Raw genomic sequence first — 16,650 nt, forward strand, 5'->3', positions numbered from 1 at the left:
TCTCGACACAGAGCTCAACAGCGTGCATTGGCCCGCGAACATCTGCATTGGACCATGGAACAGTGGCGGCGTGTAGTATGGTCTGAGCATTTTATGTGGACATTCTTTCAGAGTGTCTACATCCCTTTCTGGCCGTAGAGTACCGTGATGGAGATGTCATGTTTCAACAGAACAATGCGCCATGTCACCGCTCTGTGGTGGCACGCAGATTGTTGGAGGAGCACTCCAGTGAAGTTACGACCATGGATTTGCCCTCCAGATCCTCTGATCTTAATCCGATAGACCATTTATGGGATGCTGTCGATGCTGGTGTACGCTCCCTGAATACCGCACCAATTACACAAGACCAATTGTGGGTAGCAGTGCAAAGATGTGTGGGTCCAGAACCTTCCAGAATGATTCCAACATCTTGTAGAGTTGATGCCTTGCCGTATTGCTGCCCTTTTGAGGGCTTGTGGAGGAGCAGTTCGTTATTAAAATCACATTGTCTTTTCCCATGAGTTTTTGCCACTCATTGTATAATGGCCATCCAATGATTCACAACGGTTTTTTATGGACACTGCAGTTAATGTACACTGTTTAAGTTTCATTCGTCTAATCAGTTTATTAGCACACTTTAGTCTAAGAAGACTATTTTATGTAGACAATTTTCAATATAATGAACAAATGGTATGAACAATATTTTTATGTGCAATGTCTCAGATTTTAAACATTTTTTCTTAATCATGTACCAATTGTTTTGTAGTATATTGGCTGAAGAAGTCCTGTATTAGGGGCAAAATATGTGCAATTTGTAAATGTTAATAGTAATAAGAATAAGAAGTAGTAGTTTGTGAGAATCTGAATAGTATTGAATAAGGCGGAACCAGAATTATTTTCTTTCAAGGTTATTATATGATGATAATTAGGAGAGTAAGAGGGAAATCATCCACCATTCAATACAATATTAATTAGAAGTGACTATAAATGACAACATTTCATGTTTATGGTACCAGTTTCGACCTTCTCTTGAGGTCATCCTCAGCCGTACAATTCAAAATCGGCAAGTGGTGTAAAAAAATTTACAAAACATTTAAAAATACGCTTAAAGAATCCCCCCATGGCACTACAGCCCTTGAAGGGCCTTGGCCTACCAAGCGACCACTGCTCAGCCCGAAGGCCTGCAGATTACGAGGTATCGTGTGGTCAGCACAACGAATCCTCTCGGCTGTTATTCTTGGCTTTCGAGACTGGGGCTGCTACCTCACCATCAAATAGCTCCTCAGTTCCAATCACGTAGGCTGAGTGGACCTCGAACCAGCCCTCGGGTCCAGGTAAAAATCCCTGACCTGGCCGGGTATCGAACCCGGGGCCTCCAAATAAGAGGCAGGCACGTTACCCCTACAGCGCGGGGCTGGCACGCTTAAAGAATAATAGAGAATTTACAAGATATGTATACACTTTAAAAATATAACACTAAATTTAAGCCAATCAGATTAAATACTTTATGGAGTTTGCGAAAGAGTATTAAATTATTGCAAATGAGTTCAAGTTTGAGGTATCATATGAAACACTTCAAAGTCCACATTTGCTCTCTGTGTATGGATGAGACTTTGTTGTTGAGGTTCCGAGGTTCCAGTCTAACATAATTTTGCTGCCTTTGATTAATATAAAAAATGAATAAAGTTTGTGAAGCAACTCCCTATTCTTTGTTATGAATGACATTTCCATTGTATGGCTATTGTCTTTATCTTGGGATTCCTGGTTGAGGGGGAACATCAATGTTGTTAGAAGGTTAATTGGGCCCAGAAGTATGCTCTTGACCGTGTCGGTTTGAATTGAGGTTTAAGATTCATGAAGACGTCTCTGAAAGGAAAGAAAATAGTGTAAGTGATGGCTGTTGTGTGAAAAGGAAAGGTGATATTAGGAAGTTTGTGTGAGACATAACCCTCACTTGTTCTCAGTATGTTTAGTGTATTGGTGACCTGTTTGGTTACTGGGCTCAGGTCAGAGCGGAACTACCTGCTGAGCTCTCTTCACCTCCTTTACAGTGAATTAGGTAGGTGTGCTAGGTACCAACTGATGAGCCCAACCTAGCACATGAGACAATATTTGAAATTAAGAGGGTTCCTCCTATTCAATACAAAGATGTTTATTAACGTGGAAGAATCGCATATCGTTCACATGAGGTACTAGTTTCGGCACCAAATATGTGCCATCATCAACCACAAAGTCAAATCAGGCAAACACAATAAAACCTTAAAACAGCTTTAAACACACTATACAGAGGTGCCAACTGTTACGGATTATCCGTAATTATTACGTACCTCCCCTCACGATTACGGCATTACGGCCAAAGGGTAAATTATTACGGAAATGCGACATTATAACGAAAATATAATATCTACGGATAAATAAGGAAATAAGGAAAAATGATTCTTTCGAGCATTAGTACTTGACACTCTTCGTTTCAATGCTTGTGAGTTGGCAACGATACTCATTCAATCGTCACTTCCTTTTGCTACCCGTGAGCGTCGTGAAAATCATTATGAATGAAGGAATTCTACTCTGCTATTCTTCACCGAAAAATGTAATATTGTATTATTGGAGTATTAAGTGTACCTGACAGTAAGTCTCCCACAGAAAGAGTTTTCAATGTTAATGGGGAACAAAACAGAAGCACTTCAGGCCTACAAAAGTGACATCAAAACTGGAATCGCCGGGCTGAGTGGCTCAGACGGTTAAGGCGCTGGCCTTCCAACCCCAACTTGGCAGGTTCGATCCTGGCTCAGTCCGGTGGTATTTGAAGGTGCTCAAATACGACAGCCCCGTGTCGGTAGATTTACTGGCACGTAAAAGAACTCCTGCGGGACTAAATTCCGGCACCTCGGCGTCTCCGAAGACCTTAAAAAGTAGTTAGTGGGACGTAAAGCAAATAATATTAATTAATTAAAAACTGGAATCGCTTATTGTTCATAAGGTGAAAATGCCCTCACAGTGTTAAGGATGCTACGAGAAAAATCCCACACAAAAGCACCTGCTGCGTGGAAAACAAGTTACAAAGAATATTTTATGACAAAACTAACTGGTAATGTGCAAATTTATTGTGTAATAGGATACCGTATATTTTAGATTAGATTGTTGTCGGGAAGGGCAAAGAGGGTGTCATTGGGATGAGTATGCTTTTGATTTGACTCCAAAATTTTTCGGAGGGTATTGGAGGGGGATTACGGAAAAGCCATTTCGAAGGTTGGCACCTCTGCATTATAACACCTGCATGGATGAATATGAAATATGACTTTAAAACAACTTTAAAAACACACTATAACACTTGCACAGATGAATATAAAATAAAATATAGTACATGATGAATTTGCATTTCATTTTAAAATCCATTAAAATGATGACTCTATACCCATGGTGGTTTGTCCAGCTTGTATATATCTTTAGTTTTCTAAAACTGTTAAATTATGCTGCGGAGTTTAATGTCATATGAAGTTGACACTGTGTGTTCTGTAGTTGGGTTCCGAAAAATACATGTAAACATGAACATCAATATGGGTTAAGGAACCAACGGAGTCATCATTTTAACGGATTTTAAAATGAAATGCAAATTCATCATGTACCATATTTTATTTTATATTCATCTGTGCAAGTGTTATAGTGTGTTTTTAAAGTTGTTTTAAAGTCATATTTCATATTCATCCATGCAGGTGTTATAATGTGTTTAAAGTATTGATTAGGAGGAACCCTCTTAATTTCAAATATTGTAATCTCACTTCAATACGGATCATGAAATTTCTAAATATTAACTAGCACATGAGGGCGAAACGCTGGCTACCGGGAATGAGTTAGCTGGAAAATTTATAATATCCAATAACAGACCATTTATATTGGTATTTCAAACGGTGAAAATAACTTGACCAAGGATGATACATTCCCATTTATATGTGGATATTAATTGTCGTTTAACCCATCGTGGACAAGAAAATTTGAAAAATGCACCTTTAAATCTACCTTTATCCAAGAATGTAACATCACTAAATGACTTGAAAATGGCTAGCTTTAAGATTAAGTAAATAAATTTATAGAACAACAAAAGTTCAAAGAAAGCCAGAGAAACTATTCCTGGAAAAGAATTGGTATGTCATGGTAGGTGTATGTTTTATCAATATTCTCACTTATATATATTTGGTTTTGTGGATGATGATGATCTTGCTATCGCAAGATGAGCTTTTGGTTAATTAATCAATTTTCCCCCCAAATTGGTGGAAAGAGTCTAAAGAGTTGTCCTAGAATTCATGTTATATGTATGTTCCGAGGTATCTGTGGAACAGCATTGGTGAAAGAAGGTGCGGGGGTGAACAGGTCTCAAACTACGAAATTAAAGTTAAGGTAAAATTTAACAAGGTTATATTTTCTTTTAAAGATTAAGAAATAACAAGAATGGCAGGTACAGAGTAGCAAGGCAACAAATGTACAATTACAGTATTCACAGAATTTGGGCTTCAAGCCCCGGATTCACAATTCTTGAGCAATTAGCCCAACTTTACCCAAAAATTTCGACAAAGGGGCAGAAGACCCCAATCATGTTCAGGAACACTTGCTCCCAATTACAAAATAAAGCCTCCTCGAGGCATCCAAAATCAATTTCAAAAGAGCACCCGCTCTTAAGTCCCAGCCTATCAAAGGCCACACCAAACTCCACTTTCAAGTTGTCCTCCCAGGACATGAAAACAGGGGTAAAATACCCAACCTACTGAGGCCTATTAAGAAAAGAAACAGGTTAATTATCTGGCCTCTAAAATACCAATTTGAGAGGAGGCGAATCTGCACTCCTAATACATTTTGTTTAAAACCTACTTGGCACTAGGCCGTCAATGCAAGGGCTAATCCCATACTAAAGAGGTGACTTATATGAGAAGACAATTTACATTACGTTAAGGAAGAAACGGTTGTGAAAATAAGTTCACCTCAATGCAATATGAGTGGGAGCTCGAGAGGGTTAAGCACTCTCTATCCCAATTTATAGTTTAAACAGATAGAATAGATACCGAGTGTCTTTACATTTTAAGGGAAAGTTGCATGGTAAAAGGCTTCGGACCTGCCCCGAGAGTTAAACTGCTGAGCTAGCAAGAAAAGAAGTCATTAAACGGCCATTACCTTGTGGATGAACTGCTGCCCGAAGAAAGAGGCGCTTCCCGCCCCCTGCTACGTACTTTACACACTGAAAGATGTTACTGAAGTGGCGCGGAGACCCGAAAATCAGCAGTTTATATACTCTCGCGGAAAGTTCGAGGCGATTCAGGAATGAGAACACCCTCCCACAAGAATTTGATTGGCTAGGGTTAAGCAACATATCCAAGTTGGAGAAGATACACCTGATTGGTCATAAATTAGTTAAAGAAATTCGGGATTTGGCTAAATTCAAATCTGGCGGAAAGAAGGGGTTAATATTGCCAACATAAACAATAGCTGAAAGAAATTTAACAAAGAACAAACTTATGAACACAAACTTTCTTCAAAAACATAGTTCTTTCACTTCGCACTAGGGTGCATAATTGTAATTCTTCAGTAGTGCCATCTGGAAGAGAATGTCCACACTTCTTACTACAGGCAAAACAAAAATACATCGAAACCGACCCAGTTCAGAAACTTCAAAATTTACAAGTAGTGACATCTTCAGAGAAACTTGAAAATTAACACAGTAGATAAAGTTCAGACTTCCTCCAGTAGAGGAGTTTCAACTGGCGCAAAGTTTGAATTAGCGGCATGGAGGTGTACCACCCGGTACAATGTACATCAAATTAATTTGTCTATCGAACACATTCCACTTGAAGGCCAAGTTTAATGGAAATGTGGAGGTTATTAAACCAACTGGTGAGATCAAATTCAGTACAATCTTTGCCTTCAGCACCAGAGTTAAATGAGAGAGAGAAAAGGAATATAGAATTGGAGTCCGATCAACAAGTATGGAGATCAGCTAGAATTAAGAAAAAGGAATTATGGTCTATGTACAGAAATTAAAGAATACTACAATATTTGTCTAAAAGAGGAGAGGTGTAGCATAACTAACTCTCATAAGATGTGGAATAGGAACGCAAAGGGCCTTCTCAAGCAATGTATAATTGTTTGGCAATATCTTATTACGAGGTTCCAGTTCCTTATCTGTTACCTGTTTGACTAATAGTCGGCCCTCTTTCCAACGAGGAAGTACTCAACTTATTTGTGTCACAAGACCTATTATTGTGGTTATATTTGTAATTGTCGTCAACCAACACTCACTATCTAATGTTGGCTTAGGACCCCAAGCAATTGGCTGTCTTACTCTAATGACCACAGAGGTCCACGTTTCAAATGAAAGGGACATCTCTGCACTAAATCTTCATTTCTCTTTACCTGGACTATTCCATTGTTTCTAAGTTATCAGAGTGCCATACCAGCTCCGTATGCGTTAAGGTATCACATACTTGGAACTTCAAATAATATCCATCTTCTTTCGATTAGTTACTTTTGTATCTTCATGATTTATCTATTTTGTTATTGGTTGTCTTAATATAATTAACATGTTATTATCAAAGAAATATAATTTTATACACAAAATTATACTCTCGATGTATGGGAAAGCGAGGCGAAGAAAGATGTTCAAGGTAAGTGTAACCCGTAGTGGGTGACATGGTGCCTGAGCTGCAAGAAAACGTTGAAGTTTTTATTCTGGATGAATTGAACTATTGTTTTGTATATTTCGAGAAATTGTGTTTTTCGTTTTTTTTTTTTTTTTTTTTTTTTCTAGGTAAAGACTATCCGAAAATGATTTTGAAAGAAAATTGTTTAGAAACAAACTGTTTGGACATTTGAAGGAAAAATGTGTAATTATGTTTTGTGTATCCCAAGAAAGTTATGTTCTTTTTTTTCTCCTAGGCCAAAAGATTATTGGATAAGACTGTTAAAGAACTTTTAAAAAATGCCTCAAGATATTTAAGATATTTATTTGATTGTTCAATTATTCCGGTGATAACTAGAAAACTTGAAGATTGTATAATTTGGTCTTGCTGACTTTATGTTTTAAAATTTTGGTCCAGTTTAAAAATGAACTCCCTATACCGGCACGTGTGAGAAATTGATGGTTCAATTGTTGCGTCAGCAATTTCTTCATGGCTTGTCGTTTGCTTGATGCCCATATAAGGTTAGGGTTTTTGTAATTGGTTGTAATTAGAAGTGTTGTAATTGGTGTAACATGGAGGTGTTTTCCGATTGGCGGTTTGATATCGAATGATTTCTGGTATGATGTGAGGCACGCATGTGTTACCGTTTTCTTGTTGTCTTTCGTTTTCGATCTTCGAAGGGGTCGGACGCGCGGTGCGCGCGGCCCGGGCCTACGGGGCCAACCTATCCTAAGGTAAGCACGTTTAATTATCTTAAAATTTTGTAATGTGATTTTGTTTTTTTTCTTTCGAAATTTAACTTTCGTGTGTTTCGGCCTTCCTTCTTAAATTTCGCGAAATGTAAATGTTCTTATCCTGCCAGGAAATCACCTCGGATCTTAGTTTGGGCTATTTCATTTATGCCTCTGTGTTACACAAGGCCACCTTTTGTTTGGAGGTTTTCTGGTTTTAAAATTTCTTTTATCCTTAATGTTGCTATGTGTTAATTTTCCGTCAGGATGCCTCCAGTAGCTCTGTATAAAGAAATTACGAGGAAAGTTTGTAGTCGTCCTATGATTGACCATCCAAAAGATTGTTTGTTATATCCTATCTGGTTTATTGTTCAAGATTCAAGTTGCAGTTGTATTTCTGTTCCTTTTTCACAAATTGTTTTCTATAGGTTTCTGTTCTTTTCTTTGTTTTTGTAATTATATCTTATACGAAGGGTATGGGCGAGTACGTTCTTTTCCTTACAATATCCTACGATCTTACAGCCTCATAGGGTCCAAGTCCGCTTTCCACACTATTCCTGTCTGTAGTTGTCATTTAGACCTTTAAGTTTTAAGTATCCTATCCGCATCTTTTATTTCACTTGCGATTTTATTTTATGTATGTAGCCAACCTTATCCTTGCTTCCTTTGTGTTTTGATAACTTGCGTGATACCGTTAATACCGTATTGCTGGTATCGGAATGATCGTGATGATTATCTTTATTATTGTTATTATTACTTCGACGTTCACATTTTACGCATCTTTTGGCCGCGAAAATCAATCCAGGCTACATTTATCAATCCCGGCTACAGTAAGTAATTTTGTGGTGTGCATTGTGCAAGTCACAACCACTTACCTTGAACAACGTGCATGTGTCCCCTGTGATCATAGCGTACATTATCAGACATTCTATTTACATTTTGTGTGACTTGTCTTCCAGGTTTCAGTCTTGGTTGGCCATATTTTGCTAGCGGGCTCAAGCATACATACCTCCAAAATTCTAGAAAATTTATATCTTCACCACCTGAGGACTTTTGAGATCGTTTGTGAAGAAAATGAATTTTGCATTTCAACATCCAACATTCAACATGCCGTGAGTTAAAAAAGGCCACCACCTTTTCTTACATTGGGTATTAGTCCTATAGCAGGCAACATTTTGGTGCATTCTGTCTTTGTCCCCCATGCAGGTATTGTCCAATCCGACAAGCTTTGGTGGAGTAATGCTTATTTTCTTTTTCTGGAAAGATGAACACCTAGCTACTACAGTTGTCAGTTCAGCCTTTTCACATTTGGAATCCATTTTTACAAGCAAATTATCGTTCCATCTGCACAAAACCCTTCTCATATCACAGTAGTGAATATGAGTTCCACGGGCAGTCTTCTTCATTGCTGAAACATAGATTCCTGAGCATCTTTCTGTACAGATTGATTGAAGTGTACCTGTTAGTCCAATACTTCAATCTGTGAAGTTGTCCAAAACGTTCAGTGATATAAAGAAATTGGGGCAAATATATGTTGAGGTATTTGATTACTGTGCATGTCACATGGCAGAAAATCTGTAAACTTTAGAACACTAGCCCCCCAAACCAAATTCATCTGTGTAAATATTTCATGGTCCTTTAGCAATCTGATATACCTCAGAGTTGATGAGTTACCCCAGGCATAAGTTACGGCACCAAACATTGTACCCAAAATGGATGGGCTTTCCACGTATGAACTGTTTCATTCCATGGCGGCCATAACAGGATACCATCACTTCATCGGCGGTTGACTCCTTTTCCCATATGGCAAACTCCAGAAAATGTTTACATAGCATTTCAAGGTAGGGTCTAACCTTTGAAATTCAGTCAATCTAATCAAGTTCATTGTTATCATTGAGGTGAATGAGTCTCATTATTTCCTCAAATCTGTTCCTTCTCATTGCTTCAGCTACAGCATAATTTCTGGCATCTTTGTTCTTTCCAATACATACAATGGCGTAGAACTGCAGCATAGTGAATACCTTCACTTTCTCAGGAGAAACTTCAAAATTTGCTGTACCTTTTTGAATAGCATAGTTCTAAGTAGGTCACCACTAAAGAATAAATAAAAACACTGTTATGGTGATGGTCTGAGGGGTGAGGACCATGATATACCTTTTTTGTTTTTCTGACAGGCTAGGTAAATCAGAGTGTTCCCAGCTTTGTAATTTTTGGTCTAATTTAGTTTTGTCCAAACTTTGATGTTTTTCTTGCTTGTCCAAAATAACACTTTCACCTGGCCCCGCATGAATGTCTTCATCACCACATCAAAAACTAAGTGTGCTTGTAATGTTAGCTGATTTCCAGTGAGATTATCAAAACTTCCTCCCCCCCATCCTCTTCACCATTGTCTGATCAGTGTTGTACGTGACAGAGGGAGGAGTAACAAATATGTCATTGGCACTCGATTTCCTCATCGTTATTTTCCCCCAATTATTTTAGGATTCTAGAAAACACAACTGTAAATAAATGAGTTTAAAAACTCAAATAATCCAATAACTAGAGTTTATCAGAAGCATTATCAGATAAAAGTAGGATACTCTTGATTAACACATTTACCCATTGTTACAGAAACACAACAAGCAAGTATATGAACGTATAAATCAGAAGCTTCTAGTGTCAGAATATAATTTTGCTCTGAGTAGAGAATGCACCTTTCTGCAGCAGAACCATGTGCACATTAGTACATATTTATAAAACATGTATAGGAAATTTACCTGTATCGGGTGGCAGTATGCAATGTCATTCTCCCGTGCAGATTGAACTTGTACTAACGTAAACCGCTGATCAACAAGAAACCCAAGTAGTCATATTATCATTCATACTCAGCTGTAGCAGCATTGTTGCTCGACCTACAAATGATGTCACTTCATTATTTACTTGACCAAATGGGGAAAAAATGAGTATCTGTAATTTGTTGTGGAAACGCAACTATGGCAATATATGGGATAACACCAAGCTACTATGTGCAGTCCGTAGTTTACAATGAAATTTATACTTTGGACAGCTAATTACTCATCTCACTTTGGTAGAGCCTACAAGTTTAATTATGTTGCTCGTTGAAAAGTTTGAACACTGAGCGGCAGTTTCACAAAATATTTACAAGTTTATGCAAATCCCACTGATCTCTAAAAAAAATTGTTATAACTCTTAGGTTCTTCAGTCTGCTAAAAGTAATTTGTGAATAATTAAAATTCAGAAAATACCTGAAAAACAAAAAAATTACAGATTATACCTGGAAAAGAAGCTGCTTAACTAAAATAAGATGACATGTTTTGTTCTTGAAAGAACATCAGATTCTATCAAATCTCACACTTTCTTTAAATATGCAGTATAACTTATGAATTCATTAGTATTATTGGGAAGTTTAAAACCGTTCGTAAAAACTTGCCCACTCTTCTAATAATTGTTCAATTGTTATAACTAGGGATGAGATTTACAGGCACTAAAAACAGTTAAAATAGGCATGCAGGGATATAGGCACTTAAAATATCCAAAATAGGAATGTAAATAGGCACCATAGTGTAAAGTAGGCAACAAAATAAGCGTGAAAAAATTACTTATAGTTTAATGACACACACATGACTATGATAGGAATTTACAACCAGCAACTTTTCAATGTTTTTGGGTAATAATCTTGTTCCTTTTGTCATGCAGAATGTTTTTGTACTGTGAGAGGGTCTCTTAACATCACATGAAGTGATCAGACAAAACATCAATGAAGCCACTTCATTTGATGCAATTGGACTTGACTAAAGAGTGACTGAATGAGCTGCTCTGTTTCTAGACAATAGAACTCAGGGAATTAGAGTAGGTGAAGCTTTATCTGTCCTGTACAGATCTCTGCACATTGTTATGAGAGTATTTAGTGGTTGTAGTAAGGATGTAAAGGAGAGAGCATATTTGTCTCTGGTGACCCCAACTAGAGTATGGTTCCAGTGTATGGGACCCATACCAGGATTACTTGGTTCAGAAACTGGAAAAAATCCAAAGAAAAGCAGTTCGATTTGTTCTGGGCGATTTCCGACAAAAGACTAGCGTTACAAAAATGTTGCAAAGTTTGGGCTGGGAAGACCTGGGAGAAAGGAGACGACCTGCTGACTAAGTGGTATATTCAGAGCTGTCAGTGGAGAGATGGCGTGGGAGGACGTCAGTAGACGAATAAGTTTGGGTGGTGTCTTTAAAAGTAGGAAAGATCACAATATGAAGATGAGTTAGGGATTGGAATAACTTACCAAGGGAGATGCTCAATAAATTTCCAATTTCTTTGCAATCATTTAGGAGAAGGCTGGGGAAACAACAGATAGGGAATCTGCCACCTGGGCGACTGCCCTAAATGCAGGCAAGTAGTGAGTGATTGATTGATTGATTGATTGATTGATTGTTCCATTGTTCCATTGTTCATCTACATCAACTCGTAGCACACTGGCTACTTTTATCATCGCTTTCCTTCTGCTGCAGGACCCTATCAAACTTTTCTCGAACAGTGGCTGCCATACCAGATGTTGGGTCACGACTTCCCTGACTTCTTCCACAATCCTAATTGTCTCCACTATGCTCCAACTTGATGATGGCTCCCTGCAGATTTTTAAAGTTTGCCTTCAGTAATGCCAAATCTGATGGAACCAATGGGTAGGACATGGCTTTCTTGGCTCTCTTATGCAGACAGCATCCTCATCATCCATGGCCTGAATGACGTGCAGGAAAAAAGTAACTCGCTTAGAGATAAGTTACATTTCATTTTATTATCGTTGATGTCACAAATTGATCTGTTTAATGGGTGGGAATGGGCAACTGAAAAATCTGGAAATTTTAACAATGGTGAAGCAAAAAGTGATGCCCAGGCACTCAAAAATTGTAACAAAAGACAGGATTAACTGCAGTACCATAGTAAAGAAAATCATGTGCAATGTGTATATGTGTGTTCATATTCCAATAATGTTTACTAATGGTCACCAAAATTTACTCCTGTTTTAGCTTAAAACCATTATGATCTATTTAAGACACAAATAAGTATGACCGGGCGAGTTGGCCGTGTGGTTAGGGGCGCGCAGCTGTGAGCTTGCATCCAGGCGATGGTTCGAACCCCACTGTCTGCAGCCCTGAAGATGGTTTTCCGTGGTTTCCCATTTTCACACCAAGGCTGTACCTTAAGGCCACGGCCACTTCCTTCCCACTCCAAGGCCTTTCCTATCCCATTGTCGCCAAAAGACCTGTCTGTGTTGGTGTGACGTAAAATAAATTGTAAAAAAAATATATATGAATTGCAGTAAAACTAATGTGCCTTGTGTGCTTTGTAACCCTGATTCATTTCTGAGATAAAGAGTGCCGTCTTTATGGTTTTTCTTGTACAAATACGAGTAATTGTACATGTACCAAGTAAGGAAAATTTGCAAATTAACATTAACACAAAGTTTCTCACACGAATTAATTATACATTTGCATTATCTTGCATGGTCAAGGATCATGTTTAAAAAGACTCCTCAGTTACCAAAACAACTCACTTCACAGCAAGAAGCCATGTACCCCACTGTGTCAGTACTGGCTGTGGTGGCAGTGGTGTGGAAGGCAGGGCAGTCTTAAATGCAGAGACTCTTGATGGAGCCTATATAAAAATCTCTTTCACAGTCAAAACTACTGCATTCACTTGAGGAAAATGGCCTCTGATGCCTTGTACCCTCTGTGAAGATCATGAGCCAAACATGTCAAATGGATCAGTTTGGGGTACAATATTTTCAGAACCTACCCTGTCTTAAGCATAGATGCTGCACTGTCTGACATCATAATCAGGAATTTGTCGTCATTTTCTTGTGGCCAAACGACACCTAAAATTTAAAAAAAGCACAATAAGTTTATTAGAATTTCAACAAGATGGGGAAAAAATGTGTATAAATTATTTATTCAAGGCATCTCGAACAACTCGTGCTATTGAGGCATGATTTGTGATTGGAATAATGTGGAAAGTACCAGGTGTCGTTTACTGGGTTCCAAACACGAAAGCTTCCCCATAACCACATTGGTCACATACCTCGTCAGCTGACAGCCAGAAGTAAGATTCACCCCAGTCTTCCCTTATTTGATTCATTACCTAAAATAAAAGTTATCCATTCAGAGCACTGGGCAACTGTCAAGGCGGTGAAAGAAATTCTCAAAATTTAAAGAGTAGTTTACTTGCTTCTCATTCACATTCTCTGGAATACATCGTTAGTCAATAAAGTGTTGTGATGTTTCCTAGTAAGTATGGATAAATTAGTGTCCCTGTATTGTGGCACAATATGTCATTCTAAAAATAAATAAAAAATGAAAGGTCTAATTCACTACGCTATTGATACTCCGATACCACAGGGGACCAGCACATACCTACTCGTCCACCAAAACAACATAAATGGTACTCGCTAGAAGTGTAGTAATAAACTACAGCCTTCACTTCAAAAGTTTCTATCCATACCAGAGTTTTCAGTCATGGTTTACAACATTCGTTTAACTTTCTACCATTACAGAAACCTATTGATTTGATTGTATCCTGGGTACATGTTATTTCAGGGAGCAATTAATCTCATGTTTGTATTGTGTCCTGTAGGATTGGACAGGGAAATTGTGCATACTGTTGTAGTTTTTTCCTTTGCAATTTCCATGCCTCATTTGCATTGTTGACACACAGGCAGGATGCAGAGCAATATCGACCGTCAGGAGAATGGTTATGTTGGTCGGGTTTCATAAAACTAAATAAGCAAGGGTGGGTGGGCCACCCAGTAGAGTAGATGAAAGAAATACTGTTTACTACACAAAGATTACACAACAGTAAAACAGGCAAGATACTGACTAATAAAGTGACTGCCGAGAGAGTTAGCTATGTGTCGTGTAGCTGTTAAATTGCATTTAGGAGAGTGTAGGCTCGAATCCCGCCATTGGCAGCCCTGGAGATGGTTTCCCATTTTCGCACCAGGCAGATGCTGGGGCTCTACCTTAATTAAGGTCACGGTTGCTTCCTTCCCAGGCCCAGCCCTTTCCCATCCTTGTTTTGCCAAAAACCTGAAATGAGTTAGTGTGACGTTAAACCACTAGCAAAAAATAAAGTAACTTCAGTTCACTGTCAGTCCACAAGGTGTCGGTGATTAGCACATGCAGAATAGGATCAGGTGAGATACATTGAATTTACTTTTGCACCGAGCTCGGTAGCTGCAGTCTCTTAAGTTCGGCCAGTATCCAGTATTCGGGAGATAGTGTGTTGGAACCCCACTGTCAGCAGCCCCGAAGATAGTTTGCCATGGTTTTCCAGTTTCACAGCTGGCAGAGGCTGGGACTCTACATTAATGAAGGCCACGGCCGCTTCGTTCCCATTCCCATCCGGTTCCTATTCCATCGTCGCTATAAGACCTATCTGTGAATGTAAAACAACTTGTAAAGAAACAATTATTGGGATGGGAAAGGAGATAAACAAATTAGGATGTTGTATGCAAAAACTTTGAATACATATCACGTTGCTAATTAATGAACATATTTACCAAAACACAAATGAATGTCTTCCTAGCTCTGTATACCAATTTATGACGCATGACAGCCATAATTGAGTTGTGAAAGTGGCAAATAAATAGTTGTGAAAATGGCAAATAAATAGGACTGATGTCCAAGATTCCTGTAGTCCCTAAACGAACTTCAAACATCTGCAAATTTATTTCCTATCCCATAACCTAATATTTGAGGAATTCCATAGTGCTGTTTTGCAGCAGACCTCGTTTTGGAGCTAAAATAGGCCATATGAGATGGTTTTTAGTTGTTTGATTTGTTGTATGTTAATCTTAATATATAATATTAAAAAGCCTCTCTTTATGCTCTGATGTGACTTGTGTACCTCACTTTTTCTGTTGTAGGCATCCTGACAAGAACAAGGATCCTGCTGCAGAGAACAAGTTTGTTGAAATCAACCAGGCATATGAAGTGAGTGGTAGTGATTTATTTCAGTATATTATTAATTCTCATTCTGAGCTTTAACAACAATATGCTATCTCAGACATGTAACTCACATTTAGCAGTTTTATACTGAGTGGACCGGCGAGTTGGCTGTGCGGTTAGGGGCGCACAGCTGTGAGCTTGCATCTGGAAGATAGTGGGTTTGAAACCCATTGTCGGCAGCCCTGAAAATGGTTTCTTGTGGTTTCTCACTTTCACAGCAGGCAAATCCTGGGGCTCTACCTTAAGGCCACGGCTGCTTCCTTCCCACTCCTAGACCTTTCCTATCCTATCGTCGCCATAAGACCTATCTGTGTCGGTGCAACGTAAAGCAACTAGCAAAAAAAAATAAAAAAATACTGTGGTTTGGATGAGAAAGTTATTGTGTAAATTATGGAGATAACTATAATATTAGCTTGAAACACTTAAAATGACTTGCACTGGGTTATGCATTATGCAGTCTTCTCGCTTAGAAGGGTATCCTAGTAGTCTGGAAGTATTCATTCCACCTTTAAATTTTCAGGTGTTACTATGTACTGTGTACTCCAGTGTGATTTACAGGCCTACAAGAATACAGAATGAAATAACAAAGGAAGGTATTAATTCTAACACACCTTTCTTCAAATTGAATTACAGTAGAACCCCATTTATCCAAAATAAAGGGGGCGGAGCCACTTCGGTTGACGCGTTTTTTTGGATAACATATGGCAGTATTTTTTAAAGTTAAATGTCAAAATAAAAATGCATAAACTCTATTAACCCTCCAAGTGATACGTGGAAACTTCTTAAGTGATAAGCGACTATAACGTCTTAGTAGAAGTTTTTCTAAAATTTCATAAAAAATACAAAATGACGGTAAAATATATCATATTACGTACCTTTTTGTTCAGTGTAAACTAGAGAATGTGATGATGTAATAATATTGGGTATTCACCTTGATTCCATTTTATTGGGGGTGGTGAATTATAATTTTTCACTTTTGAAAAAAAAAACCAATGTTTCAACTTTCACTATACGTAGCTTCAAAACTATAAAAGACTGAAACAAAAGGTAAATGTATAAAATGTTCACCATTTTGTTAGCAACAAAAGACTTAGAGTACATATTTACCGTAAAACTAAAGAACAGAAGGTTATGTACAAAAAACCAAAACCACGTACATCTCCTCTTCGGGCATAATTCTTTACTTCGAGTCACCAGCAAGTTTTTCTTTTCCTCACTTTTACAATGGGCCTGTAGAAGTGTTTCAACTTATGGTAGCAAGTAGGATGAATGCCACAATTACA

At 38.2% G+C, this 16,650-nt stretch overlaps 1 protein-coding gene across 1 annotated transcript in view; it reads left to right on the forward strand.

Moving 5' to 3' along the window:
• The window catches only part of l(3)80Fg (dnaJ homolog subfamily C member 16 l(3)80Fg), a 507,034-nt gene that overhangs the window by 35,979 nt on the left and 454,405 nt on the right, over positions 1-16,650 (forward strand). The window contains exon 2 of the mRNA XM_067141678.2: positions 15,286-15,352. Coding sequence (XP_066997779.2) covers positions 15,286-15,352 — 67 coding nt within the window. The remainder of the gene's footprint in view (positions 1-15,285; positions 15,353-16,650) is intronic.

Source organism: Anabrus simplex, chromosome 2, assembly GCF_040414725.1.
Source record: "Anabrus simplex isolate iqAnaSimp1 chromosome 2, ASM4041472v1, whole genome shotgun sequence".
NCBI lineage: Eukaryota > Metazoa > Arthropoda > Insecta > Orthoptera > Tettigoniidae > Anabrus > Anabrus simplex.